General features: G+C 36.6%; 1 protein-coding gene across 3 annotated transcripts in view; it reads left to right on the top strand.

The window, feature by feature from the left end:
- Positions 1-22,491, top strand: part of MINDY4 (MINDY lysine 48 deubiquitinase 4) — an 82,472-nt gene that overhangs the window by 54,733 nt on the left and 5,248 nt on the right. For 2 of the 3 annotated variants that reach the window (XM_084508667.1, XM_084508668.1), the window contains exons 15-17: positions 1,756-1,917; positions 14,212-14,392; positions 19,002-19,074. In XM_084508667.1, the coding sequence (XP_084364793.1) occupies positions 1,756-1,917; positions 14,212-14,392; positions 19,002-19,074 (416 nt within the window). Of the gene's footprint in view, positions 1-1,755; positions 1,918-11,460; positions 11,576-14,211; positions 14,393-19,001; positions 19,075-22,491 lie in introns of those variants that run through there. The other variant, XM_084508669.1, reaches the window with a different exon arrangement.

The following is a 22,491-nucleotide window of genomic DNA, read 5'->3' as shown; positions in this document are numbered from 1 at the left end:
TAAATGTCTCCTACTGCCTGGCTCTAGGCCTGCAGAGGTGTCCATCTGGTTGAAAACACTGAAGGTGGAATGTAGATCACAAAATTCTGGGACATGGATTACCTGAAAACTGTGACATGGGCATAAGTAATGTGGTCTGAATATGGTGACAGCCATTAAATGTACTGCCATTCTGGCTGAAAAAAAGCAAGCTTCATGTTCTTCTCTTTTACTATCAATACGAGACTTTTATGCTGTGGTTACATGGTGATTCCTCAAACAGGTGGTGGAACATCACTTGGGGTCTTGGAAGTCCCATAAGCATCAGTAAAAACCTGTAAACTTTGGGGAGTCCTCCAGGAGAAACATTGGGATATAACTGTGTGCAGTTATTTCTAAAGTCAAACATCAAGTCCAAACTGACAATAACAGTGTTAGTCATGTTTTAGGGCATAATATTTTATTTTTATTTTTTTCTTCTGGAAACTATATTCTTATTTTCCTTCATGTTTCTTGCCATATGTTATTTATTAGTGGTTAGCTGAAGCTAACCATTCATTCGTTGCTGTACCACAGTCTGCTGCTACATATCAGCAGACTAACATATGCTGCTACATATGTTATTTGCTGTTATGTCCTAGTTGACCCTTTCTGGCTCTTATGCTATGCAAAATGTTTGGTGTCATTGTTCCTTGAGCTTCATGCACATGCATGTGTGCAAATACACACACACATACACCCTGGCAAGAAAATCTTTTAACAAGTCTTGTCCAATGTGGAAAACACATTACTATGCACATGCAGAAGTATTGGGATAGTAGTGTAGAGCTTTTAATTGATATCATTCATGTTGTAACTTTCATTGTACAGAAAAAGGGACACCATAACGTTTTAAGTTAAACAAAAACACTAATCTGCAAATTGGATGGGATGCCATCCAGAGGGACCAGGATGAGCTTGAGAAGTGGGCCCATGTGAACCTAATGAGGTCCAAGTCCAAGTGCAAGGTGTTGCACCTGGGCTGGGGCGATCCCAGCCATGAGTACATAGGGGGTGAAGAACACACTGAGAGCAGCTCTGCAGAGAAGGATTTGGGGGTTTTGGTGGAAAAAAGCTTGTCATGAGCCAGCAGTGTGTGCTTGCAGCCCAGAAGGGCCACTGCATCCTGGGCTACATCACCAGAGGAGAGGGTAGCAAGTGGAGGGAGGCAGGTGCTCTGCTCTTGTGAGGATCCACTTGGAGTCTTGTATCCAGGCCTGGGAGCTCTAGAACAAGAAGGATGTGGATATGTTGAAGCACATCCAGAGGAAGGCCATGAGGATGCACCTCTCCTACAAAGACAGGCTGAGAGAGCTGTAATTGTTCAGCCTGGAGAAGAGAATGGTCTGAGAATACCCTATAGTGGCCTTTTGTTACCTAAAAAGAGCTTATAAAAAAGATGAAGAGCAACTTCTTACATGGTCAGTTAGTGATAGGACTGGGGGAATGGTTTCAAACTAAAAGAGAAGAGATTTAGATTAGATGTTAGGAGGAAATTCTTCACTCTGAGACTGATGAGGCCCTGGTCCAGGCCACCCAGAGGAGCTGTGGCTGCCCCATCCCTGGCAGTGCCCAAGGCCAGGCTGGATGGAGTTGGGGGCAGCCTGGAAGTCCCTTCCAACCCAACCCATTCTGTGATTTTATGTGTAACTTTATCAACACTGAATTAAGCTTGTACTAATGTCTGGTACAGACAAGATAGTTAACTTTTTTTTTTTTTTTTAATGTCATAAACAGGAATTAGTGAACTTGCTTTTGACTGGCAAAGCTGTGTCCAATGTTTTCAATGATGTGATAGAGCTGAATTCTGGAAATGGAAATATTACGATCTTGAAAGGCATCACAAGCCGCAGTGATATTGGTTTGCTGTCTCTCTTTGAGCACTACGATGTTTGCCAGGTATGGTTTGCATTCTTCTGATTTTAATTAAAAAGAAAACAATTAACAAAATTAAAATTGGCTTGGAGTGAATATAGCAACTAAGAAATTATGGGCTTAATTCAATTGTTCACTCAGAGGATTCAGATGTCCAAAGGTAGAGCATGGTTTTCCTTCTGGATGGAGGTCAGTGTCACAACTGCCAACCCTTTGTAAATGGCTTGGGTAATCTAGAGCATCTAAATCTTGTGTTTTTGTAACTGATCTCCTGGAATGGAAGTCAGCTCACAGACTAAACACTACTACGTACGTCATGTGAACTAGGACCTAGTCAGTGCAGTCTCTGGAGCCAAAAGCTGTTGACCCGACTAAGCGTAGGTGTCTGCAGAACAAGTTCCCCTGGTTGTATTCATCAAATCTCCACTGATAGTAGTGGACATGAGACACCCAGCTCGCATGTGAGTACATATTTTAGTCATATAAATATAAGTGACTGGATCTGGAGCTGAAGCTCACCTTAAATACTCAGTTTTCCATGAATTCCTATGTGATGTGGAGCCAGACTGATTGCATCGTCTGCTCCATGCTGTGGTGGAATTAATAATATTGTATTAGCAATAATAATAAGAGAAAATTGATGAATCTGGCTATAAAATGGTAAAGTTCCCTTTAACATGGCTTTGAAATTAATATTTTAGTTGTATTTATCATGAAAACTAAAAGACAGATTAAAATTTTCAAAGAAGTAACAACTATTAATTTACCTCTGGAAAAAATTGCATAAGGATTTCCCTGATTCGCCATCAACAGATGTTATCAACACAACAGACGTCTTTCCTAAAGACTTGTTCTATCTTAAACAGGCAATCTTGTGTTTGATGCTGGGATATTATTTGAAAGTCTCTTGCCTGTGTTAGATGCTAGATTAGATAATTGCAATGGTCCCATCTGGATTTGCAGTCAGTGCCTCTATACAAATTTGAAAACGGTTAGTAAAGAATTTGTTTGTACTGATCTAATATTATTGTGTGACTGAAAGCAAAGCTTGATTTTAACTATTTCCCATATGGCTGAAGTCAGTTACATTTTCTTACTACTGAGAATTCTAATTTTATTATTGTTAATTAATGCAATGCTTTACATTATTCGCAAGATCATAATAAGGTTTCAATTCAGTCAAGAGAGTACCAGTGTATTTAAATCAGATTAATTCCGAGTAAACTGAACTAAAAATATCTTAACTTCTTTTTCTATTTCAAGCTCTCTGCCCTTTCATATAAAGAATGTAACACTTAAAACCTCAAAAAAAGGTTTTACACTACTATAGCATTTTTTCCATTCTCCAGTGAGGAAAATGACTTCTAAATAGCAAAATGGTCAGTGAGGTCAGTGTAAGTAAGAGCTATTTCTTTCTCATCTGCCCTCTAAAAACAAAATAAAAAGTTACTCAGAGAACCAGACACTGTCTTCCACTTACTCTGCAAATTATATGATGGAGGATGTCCTTTCCTTCCAGCTTGGGAGCTGGACTCAGGAGCAGTGATCTGTTTTCTTAATTGGTTACAGAAGCCCTGGTACACGTTGTGTTTTTGTTGTTGTTGTTTTGGTTTTGATTCTACACCACTTAAGCATCTGATGAAAATTGTCTCTCTCTCTGTGTTTTTTTTTTGTTTTTTTTTTTTTTTTTTTTTTTAAGAACATCTGCTCTGCATTTCAGTTCATACGTCTCAGAGCATGCCCATCTAAGGACTAGGACAAAACTTTCTGTTGGATTTTGTTCACAGGTCAGGGGAGTCCCTACTGTGGCTTCAGCATGAGGGGACAGATTCTGCTTTCTGTTACAAACTTACTAGTTTAAAGCAATTTAGAGAAAATAAATGGCACTGATAGTATGCTGTGTTGGAACTGAGAATAGAATTTGCCTGCAAGTCTTTCAAACTGACTGTTTTCTTCCTCTCCACATTTAAGTAAGTAGCTCCAGCATCCAATTACATTGTGGCTATGAGGATGGTAACTGAAACCAGGAATGGAAAAGAACTGGAACTGTCATTTATCTTTTTTTTTTTTTTTTTTTTTTTTCCCCCCCCAAGAAGTAAGAAGATCCTAAGCATGATATATTGTGAATCATAGACATTAGAGCTGGACAACTCCCTCTAGGTCACATTCAGTCAATTTCTCAGGGGATAATGCAGGATATTTTTATGTCCTGATGTAAAGTAGGCTCTCTCTTAAAAATCTGTATCCATAAAGTTCTTGCCTCTCTATTCAGATAGACATTTATCAATTGATTGTAATGTATATAACTATGATCTTATATTTTTTTCTCACATGTCTACTTTAAAATATAAGCAAGTTTAAAAAGAGATTGGCAGGTACCTGTAACACTAAATGTAAAGATTTTGATGTTATCTACTACACATCTTGTGCTTTGGATGTTCTTTCTTACATTAAACTTGACTGATCACTTACTTAGTTTCCTCTGATTAACACTCTTACTTGTACTCTAACCTGCCACCTAAACAATTAATCCCTATCAACTCGACATTTGCAAGCTGATGTAACAGTTCTTCCCTTTTTCAACAGCACAAAGCTGTTGAAAGCTGTTACAAGCACAAAGCTTATTTTTGTTCTGTCATAAACTCCAAGCTTATTTTTATTGGTCTTCTGTAGCCTTCTTCCTACTTACGTTTAGGAAGAGATATGCAAGATATCAGACTAGATGCAGTAAATCCACGCTGTATCATTTTATCTCCATTGTCTAAAATGTGGAGTATTTGTATATAATCCAGTTTCATTGGCGTGTCTACAGGGCATGAGAAATGAATTAATCCTTCTGTCAAACTTCAACAGTAGCAAATAAAACCAAAATGATCTGTCCCCTTTTCCCCCAAGATTGCCTGAAGAATCCCTCTGTTGCTGATCCAATAATTTCTTTCAGTGGATCATGCTGAATGTGTTATCTTTACTGATTGGAAAAATGTGTGCTTCAAGTAATTTGTCTAAAATTGTTAAAGTCTAATCATCACTCTTAGTCCTAACATATCATCATACTCAGTATAGTTTTTGTAAGGTAATTGTTGCCTTTTTTTTTTTTTTTTTGAAAATGACAGATGGATTCATTCAATGTAATTCATATGCAAACATCTAGTTTCATTGTGAATTTCTACATTTTAAGGCAAAAAATTAAAGGTCCAGTGCTGTTACTTTTCCATATGCAAGTTATACATCTTTGGATTTCTTCTGTCTGTGCCAAGCCCATATTCAAGCTATATGAGTTCCATCTGATCCTACACATTTAACCAAGAGGACTAAATTAAGATTTTGGGTTTCCTGGGATTTACTTAATGCAGTTTAAAGTGATGAAACATTTCCAAAACTTGCTCAACCCACATAAAATTGGTGCAAGTTTCCCTCTGTTTTCTGGCTGGCAGCATGCAGCATTTCAGTAGTAGTCTCAGAGAAGCTGTGTGGTTTCTGCAGCAGGGATGAGACCTCAGAGAAAGGGTTGAGGCACAGAAGTGGATGGGACCAATTATAGCAGTCTTAAGAGAAAGTCCCTTCTTTTCGGTCAGAGTCTTTGGCCTAAATGACGCATTAAAATTGCAGGTCAAAAAACTTTGGACGATGAAATGTTATTTTCAAAAGTTATTGTGAACTTAAAAATAGAAACAGATGAAAACAGAAGTTCCTTGTGTTTATATCAGATGGTTTAACAGGCTAACAGTGACAAAAGAGAAAAACTGTGCATTCTCAAAGGAAGAATTTAAAAGATACTAATATTAATAATAACATCTAGCATTTATGTACCGATCCTTATGAATAAATCCATGCTTTGCATTGCCATTTTAGAGGGTGGCTGACAGATGAGCAAAATGCAAAGTGCTTTTCTGAAGGTCATCCAACAAGCTAGTGGTTAACCTAGAGTACAGGTGCTCTGAATCTCTGATTTCATAGTTTATACAATACTGGTTGATGAATTTAGCTATACTTCTGAAATGCTTTTTGAAAGCACTTTAAATATGTACTGTTGTACAAAAATATAATGGAAGTGTTCATGGCTACTCATCTCTTTTGAAAGAGGACTCGATTTCTTAGTCTTCACTGATTCCCTCCTGCTTGTAGACAGTCCTGCTGTATTATTTAAGCCACCTACCTACCAGCTGACCTCCCAAACTCACACAACCCTGATTCTTGTCAGCATCCAAGTCTCTGTGTCAGCTGTTGGCATTTCAAAAGAGACCATTGCTTTTTAGTTTTTGCATTTCTGAAAATGAAGAGAAATCAGTGTTGACAAAGAAGTTACATATTTTTCCTATGTCTTTTCAAAAAGAGAAGGAAGCATAAATGAACAGAATTTATTCATTAAAATTCCACAGATGGGAAATATTATCTTTGGGCCCTTTGATGAAACCAGCACAGTCTGTGCTATAACAAGACCTACTTGAATTATTAAATTCAGCACACATGCTCTGTCTTGTGGAACCTCACCTGTTTATTTGCCCTGTGGAACATCCTTCCTATAACCTTCTGCACTGGGAAATACGTCTGCTAAACTGGCGCCTTTCTCAGTCAGTTGGACTGGCTTCAAGCCAGGTCTTTGGCAGTGCTGTGGAGGGAGAGGGTTAGAAAGAGGGTTTTTAAACATCTTGTTTAAGAAACCATCAACAAAAATATGTGTTTGAAAAATGGAAACTGATGATTAGTTTTATTTTCCAATTACTTTTCAGTAATGGGTAGTAAAGATTGTGCCTCGTAGATGCCTTATTTCTGCAAATGATCCTGCTATTCATGTAGGATATTTCATAGAATCATAGAATATCCAAGTTGGAAGGGATCCACAAGGATCATCAAGTCCAAGTCCTGGGTCCCCAACCCAATAAAATCAGATCATATGTCTTAGAGCATTGTCCAAACACTTCTTCAAACACTTCTTATGTTTCTGTGAGTGCTACCGGGTGCAAACACACATGATATGTACAAGTTTGACTGAAACAAAGCTGAAAAGACATTGGGCATTTCAAAACTTTGTTCTTCATTCCTGTTTTTTAAATCTCCTTTTCTAGCTTGTAAATTAAATTTTGTTTAATGAGGTCCTATTGTGCTCCTCCTGGCCATTTTCTTTTTTCTCAGGGTCACTGTTGCTGAAGTATTGGCATTGATTTCTTGTCAACATTCTTCCAAATAAAATCTAATCACAGCATTTTTATTTAAGACAATAAGAATAATAAACCTCACATGTTTAAAAGAATTTTTCATTCTTTGCAAACAGACAAAACAGAAAATGGCAAGTCAAATATTGTCCACATATCCCTTTAGATTTTAAGTACCCATATTTGGGTCTGGATTCATAGGCTGAAAATGCTTAGGAAAGAAGTCCAGCCAAATCCTTTTATAGATGATGAACAGGGGTGTCCACATCTCTGATAATACCCATCCCTTCCTTGTTTGATTTTACAGAGAGCCAAAGCATAGGGGCCAACCTAAGTTAGAGGGCCTACAAATAAATGATGGAGATAAGTGGCCTGAAACTTGTTGTTGTAGTCTTATTGAAATGAACTATAAACACCTCCACATGGACTGAAGGAATAGCAAAGTCCTGAAGTCTAAAAGAAGGGTTGAATCACTCTCAACATTTCTTCATTTAATGGGACATACAAGAAAATCAGCAGAATGGGGCAAGGATAAAGAAAAGATCTGGGGACTAGTTGGCACCTTGAGATCTTTATGCTTTGCCACAACTGCTATGTTCTTCTATGGACCTTAGTCAAAAAACAATGCTTTCCTGGAGTCTTTTATTTGTTTTGGTAGTTCTGGGATTGAACCCACATCTCTTACTGTTGTTCTACATTAATTTTGTACTTTTTCCCTCCAACTCATCATCAGATAGACTTCCTTTTCAACAACAACAAGTATTCAAAGCTGCAGAGAAATTATCTAGGATTCTCATGTAGCAATAGTGTTTCCTACTACTGTTTATAAATATCTGGCTAAAAACAGCTTCAATTTCTGCCCGACTGGGCATAGTGATTAAGTTATGCATACTCTGAATATCAGAAGTTGTGAACATTATTTGGGTATATCTTAATCTGATGGAAATCAAGTACATATTCATGGAAGTAACTTTAACTTCACAATGTCCCTTAATAACATGCAAAATATTATTGTATATAACAGCAATGTAAATATAAGTGCAAATTTAATAGTAATGTGGTTGACCTGCTGTTTTATTAATGCTGGTGGAATAGGTGAACTGAGTCTGTGGTGTTCTTTATCACCCAAACCATTATGAGGGTATCTTTTTTTACATCATTAACACTTCAGTCTTAAAATTGTTGGAACATTGTTTAATATTGATTCAAGGCAGTAAAGGTCATTGCAATTGAGGAAAAAAAAAAAGTCAGAACAAACAATAGGCTGTTTGCTTCATTTGGTTTACTCATTGGAAAAGATATCCTACTTCAATGAGCAAATAAAATCTGAATGGTAAAATACTGTACAATCATAATGGAATCATTATTGAAATAATACTTCAGTAATAAATATTTTTTTTCTGTAGATTTAGTTTTACCACTGTGCAAGTACACACCGAAGTCAGATGTGGAAAAAGATCACCTGTAGCATTGAAATCGAGCCCTTTGAAGGTGCTTGCTTTAGAAAGGTTGATGTTTTCTGAAGATGAGAATTGTGTCTGTGAAATTTATGAGCATTCTTATGAGATTTGTAAGGGAGGCAATTAGTGTTAGTGAACTCTCCATATGAATTGGAAACGTGCAGCATGAAAAGTCACCTAACTCATTCTTCCCCCACTTACCTTATTTTTGCCTGAAAAAGAGTAATAAGCATGCATGAAAATCAACATTGAATAGTAAAGTATTATTATTATTTTAATGCTTTATTATACTGCAAAAGCAAAAATAATAGGATTCTTTTTATGTTCAGCAAACTAGAAAGATCACTATTGATCCCTTAACATAAATAATGATAATTAATAAAACAAATTCAAGTCATATGTCCCTGATTTATCCCTGCTCAAAGGGCAGCATTCAACCACTGGAAAGAAGGGCCCCATTCTCTGGCAAGTGCCCGTTGGACAATATACACTCCGAGTTAGCTTAACAGGGTTCCTGTGAAGTCAGAGTACTGGGTGTGCATGCTTGGTCTTCAATAGCCCACTTCCAGGTCCTGTTATGCTCCAGAATCATTATCACCTATGGACCTGGCCCAGCAGTTGAAAGATCATCCACCATTCAGCAGCTAGACCAGTTAAATGAGGACATACTTTTAGTCCACTCAGCAACTGATGCTTGAAACAGGCAAAAGAACCCTCACAATGAGGGTGAAAGGAAATTTTGTCTCACCATGGCTGACATAAGCATAACTGGAATGATGAAGCATATTACCAATCATACAGCTTTTTTTTTTTTTTTTTTTTTTTTTTCTCTTTAGCAAAGACTACAGGACACTTGGAATTTGCATATCATCTCATTAACCAGATACACATTTAAGTGAGATTGATCCCAACTGATATATCAGTATACAGGCTCTTTCTGAAGTTCATGGGTTGTTTCTCAGATCTTTGTGGCTTTTGTTTGTTTGTTTCTTTGCTTTTTGAGTTCCATCATTTCTTGAGGTTGTTAGGCCAGAAGATTTTTTTTTCTTTTTTTTTTTTTCTTTCTTCTCTCACGTATCCTTGTTTTTCACTCTTTATAAATTCTTAATTGTGATGTGAAACCACTTGATTTTTCTTTTGTCAAGGTTCAGACTAGTCCACCATATGTTGACCCTTATTTCTTACATCTTGCAGTTTTTGCTTGTCATGTCATCCACTCCTTCCTGCTTTTTTGTTTGATTGTTTTGTTCTGTTTTGCTGTTGTTTTGATTGCTTGTTTACTTTTTTTGTGTGTATTTCTTATTGCCATGCTTTGATCTCTGTTTATACATGCATATACTGCCTTAGATTGAACACAAACCACGCATTCTTTATTACAAAGCAAACTTCTCTTTCTAGTTCTTTGTCTGGCAACTATCTGGTCAGGTTATTTAGAAGTCTACAGGTCCCAGTGGCAACATAAACCTTGGGGAAGAAGATTGGATATTTCTGCATGATTTTAATATACATATATTAGGAAAAATCTTGTGTGAGACATCAGAAGCTGTAAAGACCTTGTGAGTGACTGGACCTAAGGAATTGTGGGCATCTCCTTTTGCAGCATGTTCGACAGGTGTGCATATCATAGTTACATCTGCTAGCCCACTATCAACAGTGGGCTTTTCAGAAGCCTCAGTGAAGGTCTCAATCTTCTTCTGTCAACTTTGTTAGGTTCCATTGACTTAGAGTGTTGTCCTGGTTGTAGGGTGACTGGATCCTGGTCTTGAGTCTTGCACAGTGTATTCTGCTCTGGGGTGTTTTTGCAGTGTATAACATCAGAAACATAGATGCCCCCCATTATCAGTTCTCACAGGCACAGGCTAAAGTAGGGCTGTAAGATCCTGAGAAATATGCAACCTAATTATTTAAGTTGTTTAACTGAAACAATGAAGAACTTCTATAATGGAGAACTCATAGCAGATATTGGTAGTTGCCAAAAGACCAAATAAAATCTGCAAAAGACATGGTGCATATTGTACAGAGAAGGATGGAAGGGCAGGGGAATGTTTAAATACAGTGTAAACTGAACACATGATGAATGCTGTTAGTGATTAGACTTGTGTGCTTGTTTCTTCATGACAGATGTATGTCATAAGATGATAAGCAATAAGAGAATGGATTAAATGTATATGAAGGAGAGATCTATTGGATTTGGGCTGCTGAATAATTAGACTTTACAGTGGACTATTTGGTCATTAAAGAAGTCTCACAGTTTACCTAGCACACTAATGCACGTGAAGAAACTTGTCTGAAAAAAATGTTGTAGAACTAAATTTTCTCGATAGTTAAAGTGGAAGGAAAATTAGAAAGAGACTCTGGAACAATCAGCTGGTGGGTGGACCATAGCACTAACATTTGGGATTTTTTGGAGGCCATATCTGTACACAAAACTAACCAAAGCAAAGGCATGGGTCTCAGAACTGAACTGTGATTGTCTTTATTTTCTGAAAGCTAAATTGTTCAGTAGCATGGTTCTTTATCATATTTCGTTATGTTTTGAAGAAAGAAACCTGGACATGGTTTGGACAAGGATGTTGAGGAGATCTAGAAAAAGTAACCTGTTTGGAGCAGGGAAGAAAATATTAGCAATACAGTCATACATCATTCCATATCACTTGACCTTAAACCTGGTGAACAAATCCTGAGCCTGTTTTCTCTGCTGGAGTGGGAACAGCCTCAGGTATCTTGAGAGCCAGAGGCCCCTGGAAGGTAATTACAGTAAAATAAAGTGGCTAGTGGGTTTGGGGAAAAGCATATCTGGAGGGACCAAGCAACACCTGGGAAACAATTTGATGTTAAAAGCAGCAGCTGATCCTTAACTAGTAAAGCTGATGTAACTAAAACAAATACTTATTTCTTATGGGAGATGAGGATTTGACCTCCAATGTTTTTATGTTCTCCTTATTGTCTTAAAGTTTACTCCCTCACCTTCTTCAAGCATTGTAGTTGAAAACTATACATATTTGGAAAATGTTCCTGTAGACCTTACTCATCAGAACAATTTGTCCTGACTTCAATGGGATTGTTCATGTGAGTAAGAACTGGAGTAAATGTGTGCTTTGAAACAGTTCTGTATCTCTCTAATCTTGTTTTGTCAAATGTTGTTTGATGAAGCTTAGAAGTTACTTTAGCAGTTATATATGGGAAGAAAACATTTTAAAGAGAAGACTGACTGTTCCCTTTTGGCTGTGATTTATAAACATACTAAAATATGCATGTTTGTGAAATGGAATCTTTTCATCCACTGCACTCTAATTTGCCATCTTTTGTTGCATCTGTGTACTTGCTTACTTGATAACTCCTGTTATGAGTATTTTTGAAAGCCTGTAAAAAAAATAATCGGTACTTTAAAGCCAAAAATTTACATTTAAAAAAAAAAAAAACAAAACAACTGTTGTATAAAAGCCTGTTTTAAATAGATAATAGCAAAGTAATGAGTCAGGGAACAGTTACTTAAGTAGCTAGAGACTCGTTATCTAACATCAGAAGAAACTCTCATTTGGGAAGATAATTGTTTTTGTACTCATATAAGATTTAGAATTTATATCTGAATTGTTAATAATAACAAATGTATGTTCCTTATCACTTACAATACTGTTTAGGCTTTTAATTACAACAGCGTATATATTGGCTTCTGCTTTTTAGCAATATCTTTGATGACACTTGCACCTGTGTGCTCAAAGTGAAGAACTGAGGGGCTGTACTATAGAAGCCATATTGATGAATCTGTATCTAGAAAACATATACGAATCCCCACTAGCACATAATGCATTTGTTGAACCATGATTTAAGTCCTATAGAAGTAAATGTAAAGGCATCAATAAGCAGAGAGAATTTCTGTAGACTATATCGCTTTCCATGTTACCATGCAAACTTCTATGAAACTTCCTGAACCTCTGGACCAGCAGTTTTCTTGAACCAAATGCCTGTATCATGGAGACAGAAACTGATCTTTCATTTTTGAGTGTGTATCTTTGCACACTTGCCTGTCATTCCTTGCTTTGCAGATTGCTAAGTTTACCAGAAGTGCCACAGCTGCTTAGAAAACAATAGATAAAACTGGGGATAAAATAAAGATGGTTATGCACAGTATCCAGTAAGTATAGCAGCGATTCTGTCCACTGTAAGAATGCTAGGCAGAGCTGCAGTTAGAAACAATCCACTGAAAGCAAAAAGATATATTTTATTTTTTAGTTTTCCTCAACAATTTATCAAAGATAAAAACAAACAAATAAAAACAGTGATTAAAAAAAAAAAAAAAAAAAAAACTCTTTGGAACTTAGAATGTAACTTTCAATGACAGGCATGTAGCTGATAGCAAATATCAGTTGTAACTGAATATTAAAATCCCAGCTGTGATAAATAGGGTTTCTTTGCTTCATTAAATAATCTAGTTACATTTTTTCACTATATTATTTACTACTGAAGGGGTTAAAATCATTAAATGATGCTATACTCTTAAGCAGCAGCATGCAACAGGAGGATGGTAGCTATCTGTGAATACGTTAGTGTGAGGTGTAGAAAATACTATAAGTTACTCACTCACCTTAGGTAATGCAGAAACATCCATGATTCATTTTATATCTACATAGGTTAAGTTTCAAAGCCATAGATACACACCTCTAGGTATTCAAGTATATATACATCTGCCTTAAAATGTAAATACCATGAAAAATAATAGACACGAGCATAAGTAAGCATAAAATTACCCTCAATTCTTTGCTGGAACTGACCTTAAAGACTATGGGCTGAAATAACACACAAAAAAATGATAGAACTCGTGAATGGGTACATATATAGGTAAAAGTATATCTAAAACTACTCACTAATCCAAAGAACTGCTATAGTAGCCCACATTTTAAATAATGGGTAGACTAAATATTTCATGTCAGTAATTAGTATGAATATTATTTATATACAAAATATTTAGGATATTTATAACTAAATATACTTTCAAACTTTCAAAAGGAAGTAAGAGGCTCAGCAAAGTCATCTTTTGAAAAAGACTTGAGTTTTTCTTCACCTGAGAATTTTTAATTTTTGTCAAGAATAACAAATCAAAACAAGTTATTGCTTTTATTATTGTTTTCTTCTAGTAGTGGAAAATATTTTACATATCTGGACTGTGAAGTTAGAAGAGGGTGCTAAAATGAATGGAATGTTTTATATTTTTAATCCAATAAAAGATTTTGGGCCCGGTTTATTTGCCCACACATGGGTATCTCGTGTCATCTGCGATCCTGGGAAGTCTTTCTCCTGGCTTCCAGGTACTGTTCCATAAAGGTGTTCCTGTGTACTAGTGCTGACTCAATTTTTTTATGGGTTTATAGCTGTTCCAGAGGACAGGATTTCTTCTGGTGCTGAGCATATGGGACGTGATTTTGTTTGCAGTAAGCAAACTGGATTTCATCACTTGCCTATAACTCAAGGCCAGATTCTTGCTTTAAACGTTTAAATGTTCAACCAGTGCTATCCTGATCTACTTCATTAGTCATATATAAAGAAGCTTCTTTAACATTTGCAGACTGTATTTAAGGGAAGAATACAGCTCCTGTCTTTCACATTGTTCGTTTATTTATTTATTTATTTTTACTCCCAAGTTTTTCCAATGCTTTGTTCCTTTCTTTTTTTTTTATTTTTTTTTATTATTATTATTTTTTATTTAGGTTGGTTGTTACTTGAAGACCCCTAAATATCCAATTTGGTTGGTGTGCAGTGAAAGCCACTTCAGTGTGCTTTTTTGTTTGGAAAAGGATTTACTAAGTGACTGGAAAACAGAACGGAGATTTGATCTATATTATTATGATGGCTTGGCCAACCAGGAAGAGGAAATACGGTTAACAGTTGGTATGTACAACACAGTAACTCCACATTTCACCTCTGATGGTGGCAACAACATCACATTAAAAAGAAGAATCCAATAGTACAAACAAAGTTGAGCAAATTTATGATGGTCTCAGGCATTAAAAATATTATTTGTGGGCCTGCTTTCTACTTTGTATAATTATTTTTGATGATTAATTTGAAATTAGAGTTCACAATGTAATTTTGAGGACAAGCTCTTGAAAGGGTTAAAAGTGAGCATATGCTCACTGACACAGATTACTAAATCTTTCAGTGACACTGGTTTCCAAGGAGCAGATTGTGATCTGACCTGTTCATACTTCCAAAGCTATAAACCATATTTAACTACTCCCATTCTCTCTCACATTTCCACAGAGAATCACATGTTTTCTACAGGTAGAAAGTACAAGTGTCCTGATCCTGAGCCTTACATGCATGTGGTAAAGTGAGCAGAGAAGGTGAGGAAGCATGAAATCCTTGCCCCCAAACCAAGTTGCTTCAGAAGATGGCAGTAATTTGCCAACAAAGACTAATCTCTTACCTGCCTGTAAGCATACCTAGAAACACAAGCATGCAACAGATCTGACTTGTTAAGCTCATTCTTTCAGGAAACCATGTCAAATTATGGGGCTCCTTTTACAGAAATGTTTCTTGAACTGGAAGACAATTGGACAAGCAGTATTCTGAATCTTAGAAGCTCCTACTCGTTTCCATATTAAGATATTCTTGACCACTAAATTCATATTTGGTAATAATATCCTCCTTATCTTTTGTTTTCTTTCTTCTAATATATTTATACAATCTAATGGAATTCCTTCTCCATCTTAAGGAGCCGTGCTATTGTAGTCCTCCCTTTAAAAATAAGCTGTTGGTGTTCCTTGTTTGTGTCTACATTCTGATTCTTGGACAGGATGAATTATACATGGGTGTTGTATGTTCTAATTAAGGCCATGTGGCAAAGCTGCTAGTGTGATGTGAGTGTTGGAGGCCTTTTGCCATCTCACAAGATTTAGTAATGAATGTAATAGTCTTTCTCCCTGTTATTTATCCTCTTATTTTAATTAAATTCCATGACATTCTATGGCAGTGATCACATTATATATTATCTCAAGAAATTGTTCAACCTCCACAAAATATAGTTGCCAACTGGTTCCCACACAGTGTGTTCCAGATACAAGATTTATTAAAACAGATTGTACAAAAAATAATAATAATAAAAAATCACTATATCTTCACTTGGAGACAATATATTGTAAATAGTATATTGTAAATGAACACAGTATAATCAAAACAATAATAATTACCAAAAACCCACCACTTTTTTCATAGACTCATAGTTTTTTGAAGCATGCCTTTTAAGGTGAACTTTTTACATTATTTATTTGGCAATTATATATTGTCATTATGAGAAAAATGATCTTGTTAGAAGTTTTGTGCTTTGGAGGTGTCTGTAGTCTTACTAGTGTCTGATGATTCAAGAGAATTGCCACGTACTCATGACTAAGTAAAGAGGGAGTCTTCCCCTAAGGTAAGGGGATTCTTTGCAAGTGACATAGATGATATAGTTAACCATAGGACTGGAGAGACTGAGACACAATCGTTATATTCTGTTGTATTGTATAACCTGTGGTTCTTTTCTGTCTTTTGCTAATTAATAAATCAGGGATATTTCTGAAATCCAGTTGTACCCATCATTCTGTGATCCCTAGATGAGAAAGTGCTTAGTGTTTGTATATATTTTTCTCTTCATTATTCAACCTGTTGTGGCTTAACTGTGTATTTTTTCTCAAAGATTAAACTTGCATTGAGAGGTAGCTATCTTTTGTTGTGGCTAAAGCCTCTTCCAGGGATGTGTCCTGGTGAATCTTTTGTTATCTATGACATTCTGCAAAAGGCTGTAAAATGCAAATAATTTCTTCATTCCAGGGAAACGCTTTCTTATTTCTCGCTTACTTCTTGATTATTGTACAGTAATCCCTTGTTAGGTCTGGAGAAAAACTGAGATTACTTTACATCTTAAAGGTGCCATTGGTCATAAATCTAAACTGTGCATACAGTACCAGATTGAAATACCACAATGCCAAGTATGACTGGTATTTCCATCATGGAAGCTAACATAATCAGGCAGAGGAGTAGTATGAAGTCCTGGCTCATGCACAACCACTGGTGCTGGTTAGCAAGGTCATTTGCTTTTCGCTGACAAAAAGGGGAATTCCTCAAAGTGTAGATATTGTTTAGAATTATGAAGATTACAATCAAGGTAACATTTCAAGAAATCTTGAAGAAATTACACTAGGTGAGTAAAAGCAAAAACAAGGTAAGAGCAGAATTAGATTTTTGTAGGTAATAGCAATTGCTGCTTTGTATTAAATCATCATCAAAACTATGTGGGATTGAGACTTTGTCCCATTTCTTGTACTCATAACCATTTGCCAAAACGTAGACAAGAAATGTGAAGTTCTATTCTAAAATAGGCAACATCTGCTGGTGAGTACAACATGCTGTCCTAAATAAAAGATCATCAGTCCTTCTTTCCCTTTTGGTAGAAATTTCTAATAGGCAGAGAAGGAAAACTAGCCAGTGTATCTAAATTAATCACTTTCCGCATTTTGCTCGTGTGCTTTTGTGTTTAAGGACTCAGTAGAGATTCTGGGATGTTTGTTACAGGTCACATAGCATGTTTATATACTCTGCTTAGAGAAATAGTACTCTTTTCTAATATATACAGTTAATGCCTACCTATGTTAACATTTACATTATGTTGTCTCCAAGTGAAGATGTAATGAATTTTTGTACAATCTGCTTTAATAAATCTTCTTATATCTCATTGGAGCATACTTTGAACTCACTGTACTTTCGAAGGTATTTTCAAAATGCAGCTGAATAATTCCTGAGAAAAATATAACTGGATTTCTTCAAAGATTCTTCCAGAGCCATAGCCACCATTTTCAGCCCTTCAACCAGATCATCAGACAAGAGATAGTCAGGTACTCTCCGTGACATGTAAAAGCTAGAAATATCTGACACTGGCAGAAGTGAATATAAGAGAATATAATAGCAATTGCCTCCCATTCTGTCTACATCAGTCTCTCTTAATCAGATGCATATCCTGTACCTGGCCTTGGCATTGCTAGATGCTCACAACCTTCCCATGGACTGGATGACAGATAGAGAAGCGGGAAAACAAACAAAAAAAAAAAAAAACACTAGTCTGCTGCTAGTTTAAAATGTTTTACTACAAAACAGGAAACAGCTGAGTAGGCTGACATCCAAGCTAGTCACAGGATGTTTTCTCCCTGGGAAATTCAGCAGCTACTTTCACTGTTGACAGATCCTGTGTCTGAGACACTGACCTCTCTGTTTTCCCCGGAACACTGCAATTGCCCTCCATCCCAAAGGAATGCTCAGAACCTGTGGTAGTTCTCTTATATCCAACACAACGCTGTCTTCACAGAGTCAGAGAATGGTTTGGGTTGAACGGGACCTTAAAGTCCATCCAGTCCCAACCCCCTGCCATGGTCAGGGATACCTCCCACCACATCAGGCCACCCAAAGCCCCATTCAGCCTGGCCTTGAACACCTCCAGGGACGGGGCAGCCATAGCTCCGCTGGGTATTATGTTCCAGTGCTTCACCACCCTCTGAGTGAAGAATGACATCCTTATATTTAATCTAAATATAGCTTCTTTCAGTTTAAGGCCATTCTCGCTCTTGTCTTATCACTAAACCCCCATACTAAGTCCCTCCCCAGCTTTTCAGCAGCCACCTTTAGGCCCTGGCAAACCACTGTAAGGTCTCCTTGGAGCCTTCTCTCCTCCAGGCTGAATGACTCCAACTCCCTCAGCCTGGCTCCATAGCAGAGATGCTCTAGCCTCATGGCACTCCTCTGGACTTACTCCAACAAGTCCATGTCTTTCTTATGTTGGGGACCCCAGATCTGAACACAGTGCTCCAGGCAAGATTTCACGAGAACATAGGGGCAGAATTACCTGCCTCACCCTTCTGCCCATGCTACTTTTGATGCAGCCCAGGATACGGTAGTCCGTAGTCTTTTCTCACATTTTCAACAGTCAAGGAACAGTCTTCCTTTCAAAGGTGAAGAAATCTTAACCTAACTTGGGATTTCTTATTCAAGTGAAGGACATCTGCTGTCTTTAGTATTCCATTAAAGAAAACTGCTTTCTTAGTAATTGTGGCTTTGACTGCAAAATCAAATCGCAATGACAGTTCTCTCCTACAGCATTTTCTTTCGTCTTCTAGTTCATGTTTTCCTTGAGACCATCTCTATATTGATAAACTAACTGGGGTCAGATCATGGGTCTGAACATTGTTCCATGATTATCCTTACCATTAAGTAGTCAGCACAGTTCTGGACAAGTTTCTGGCCCAAACCAACAAGCACTGGGCAAAATCTGGGGACCATTCCCAACAGCAAGTTTGCACTCAGTCACCCCCTTTCAGCCTTTAGGCCACCATCACATGAACAGGCAATAGACCATGAGCTAAAAGTCTGTGCTGTTACATCCATGGGTGGACTTCCTAGAAGCCACTGCAGTGCAGAAATAAATAGACTTATACCCCAGTCACTAATCATGTATGCTATGTCTCTGCAGACACAACTCAGATGTTCACTGAAGATAAAGAAAATGATCTTACTCCTCCACTTGAGCACTGCATTAGAACAAAGTAAGTGAAAACTACATTTTTTCATAGATATTTTCACTCATTGATATAAATAATATATGTAAGAATGGTGTGTGGTTAAAAGGAAATATTACAGCAGTCAATCTTGTGAAGTTACTGGTTAAAAATCAAAAAATATCACTTTTTTTTTTGCATGTTATTGCAGTTAACATCAAACTGTCTAAGACATTCATTTGGCTGTTAGAGGAACTTTCATTTCATCTCCAAGTAATGACTGAACCGAAGGTAGTTTAAGAGCTCAACTTGATTTCAACAGATCAAAATTTGATTTCCTAAAAGTGATTGGTTCCTATTGTAGAGGTATAATGAGAAAAGGAGAAAATATCTTCCATCTTCATCAGTCTTTTCTGAAAAATATAATTGCACTGGGGCATGTGTACATTTTTGATTCATGAAGCTGTGCGTAATGGTCTTAGTTCTCTCAAACTGTCCATTTGTCTGTGGCAGACTTTCTTAAAATCACAAATTGGAGTGCTTTTCAAGTCATTCTTGATGGTTCTTAAGTCATATTTTCTTTTTAAATTCAAGGTCAGTTACTGTCATGTTAGGAATTTCATGACCATTTTAAGGTCTGTATGATATTAAATGATGGATTTTTAAAGAATTTGTCTAAGTCATACTAAAGAACATTTTCAGTTTACTGAGATAAGAAATGAAGCAAAATAGCGAGCTTTCACTGTACCAGCTTTATATCAACTTCCACCAGTAGGACTTTGAAAGCTGTTATGTGAGCGTCTTTGGAGCAAGAAGTAAAAGCCTCATTGTTAATTCTCGTAAAAGCCAAGCAGCTTCATATTTCTCTAGTAATTTCTCTCCTCTCTCTGGCACATTTTTCTGTTAATAATAATACATACAAACAAACAAACAAACAAACAAACAAAAAAACAACAACAAGAATCAATCAAACAAACAAAAAGAGTGAAACAAATAAGGACAGTGACTGCCAAACAGCATGTTCATGGAGAACTGCCATTATAAAGTTACAGAAAAGTAGAAAAGGTATCCTGTGACATGACAGCGGTGACATTAGTTCAGGCTCCATACACATAGATTGAATTGATTGCTCTCAGACACAAGGTAAAACACAAGCATTACTACAAAGATAATGCATAGCTGATGCTTTGGGGTGAATAATGCATGCAACTATTTAAAGTTACACTTAGAACATTCCTGGCATTGCATCAAAGTTGCACACAGTTTTGGTAATGGTGATATTTGTTTATTTTAAATTCTGTGCTCTAATCTGTTAGAGAAGTAAATTATCAGGAAATTCCAGTGTCAGCTAATTTTTTTTGTACCGTTCCTAGGACTGCCTGATTTACCCTGATCAGTCTGTGTCCCTGTTTTCAGTATTCTCCACTTGCTTTTTGTTTTTCATGTTATATTTTCTGTTTTTGTTTTAAGAACTTTTCTTTCAACTATGAAACAATATATAAGGAAAAGTAAAAACAAATCAAACTAATCAACATTTTACCAAACTGACAAAGAGAAAAGCAATATTTTCTATCATACAACTATGGAAAATAACAATAAAATATTTTTATTAAAGCAAGCAAAACAAACAGAGACATTATTAATTTTGGCAAGCATTCATAATGAAGCTCATTTTTAAACCTATCTCATCAAAAAATGTAGGATAATTTCTCAGACAGCATGGAGAATTTCACAGTCTGTACAATCAGAACTGAAATTAAACATTGTTTCCAAATTTTGATTGGGATTTTTCTTTCACCAATTAGTTCTGTTTCAATCCATTAAAAGTTTTACCACTTGTTTACCCCATACCTGAACACCACCATCCTGTAGTGCATTGATTTATATGCCTAACATCTCTCAGCTGTTTGTTCTCTTATACTCTTCCAATGGAAGAACTGTATATTTAAAAGATTGTTTCTATATTTAGTTTTTTTCATTATGATTATTATGAGAGGAGAAGAGTTGTTTTGCTTCTACAGAAGGAGGAGGCTCATGTTTTTATTCCCTATCATACACAATGTTGGAAAAGAGAGATTTGAGTTTAAAGCAGGTAACACTTCACATGGCTAAAACAAATAGTCATCAACAGATATTGCTTCAACCTGCAGGCTCGCAGCTAAAGAGTCAGTGCTATTAAATGCACTTTTATTGTGGTTTTCATCCCTAGACATCTGTGGAAGTAGACAGATTCTGACCAAGAGATGTCTGGAATGTGCATCCCTGGGTTGTTTGGGAGATGCCATGCAGATGTCTGATTCCGTTCTCCCCTAAATACTCTTATATCACAGTCACGATCCTCAGCGGCTGTCTGCACTGGCGGAAATAACATCTGTTAGCTCTGCCTGAAGGGAATAAAACTTTGATCTGATATTATAATCCAAATCCAGCAATGCATTTTGTTAACCCTCTAGTGGCAGCTTTCTTTTGTGGTACACATAGTTGATTTGTATTCCTTCAAAGTGACACATTTGGTAGAAATTTGATAGAGAAGAAGAGAGTGTGAGTATTTCACCATAAATGATTGGTATACTCTAAAACAGTGTCAAATGATTAGTACAGGAGATATTCTCTAAATGTTATTCCAGGCTGAGCATTGTTCAGGGTTTGAACCAGTTCCTTTTACGTTCAATGGATGTATTCCCATTAGCTTCTTGGATGAGGTTGTAGTCGAACCAAATTAGTGTTGTTTTCACATTGCTAATTTGATAAGTTATAATTGAATCAGCAGCTAGAATGTGGGTTCCATTTGAATTACATTCCAGCAGGACAGTTTGGGGAAATGATGGCACTGCATTGTCTGGTTCATTTTGTTTCTATAAAGAAATAACTGTTTTTGTTTCTATAAAGAAATTACTTGTTCAGCACCTGTGATGAGCATTATTTGACACCTTTTCTTGTGCAGATTCAATAGATGAAAAAGTTTCAAAGTCCTCTCCAAAAGGACTGAGCAAACTGGCAAGGGCTGCTTTTCAGTTCACAAACAGCCCAAGAAAAATAGTTGGAAAATAAATACAGGAGATAAGGCTTGTTATGAAAGTTACCTTGAGTCCTGCTTCAGAATATGTTTTGCTGTTTAAACTTTTTATTGAAAGCCTATTTTAAAAATGTCCAGTTCTTCACTGCATAAAGATTAGCAATATCTTAAGCCGTAACAGCAAAAATGGTATCAGAACTTGTTAATATTTTCACAGAGTGCAGTGTGTCCTCACAGCAGGTTTCATTCAGCATCATTTGGCCCCTGCAAATCCCTCTCAAAGCTTTAATCATCCTGGTGAGATGGAAGGTGCTGCATTGGAAAGACTGTACACAAAGATAAAGGATGATTTGGTGGCATTACCAGAAAAATACAGTGGGCAATTGCACTTCCCACTTACCTTTATTTATTTATTTACTTATTCATGGGGAAAAGGTGGTGTTCTGAAC

This window comes from Aythya ferina (genome assembly GCF_964211825.1).
Source record: "Aythya ferina genome assembly, chromosome: 2".
NCBI lineage: Eukaryota > Metazoa > Chordata > Aves > Anseriformes > Anatidae > Aythya > Aythya ferina.
This window is presented reverse-complemented; position numbering and strand designations above follow the sequence as displayed.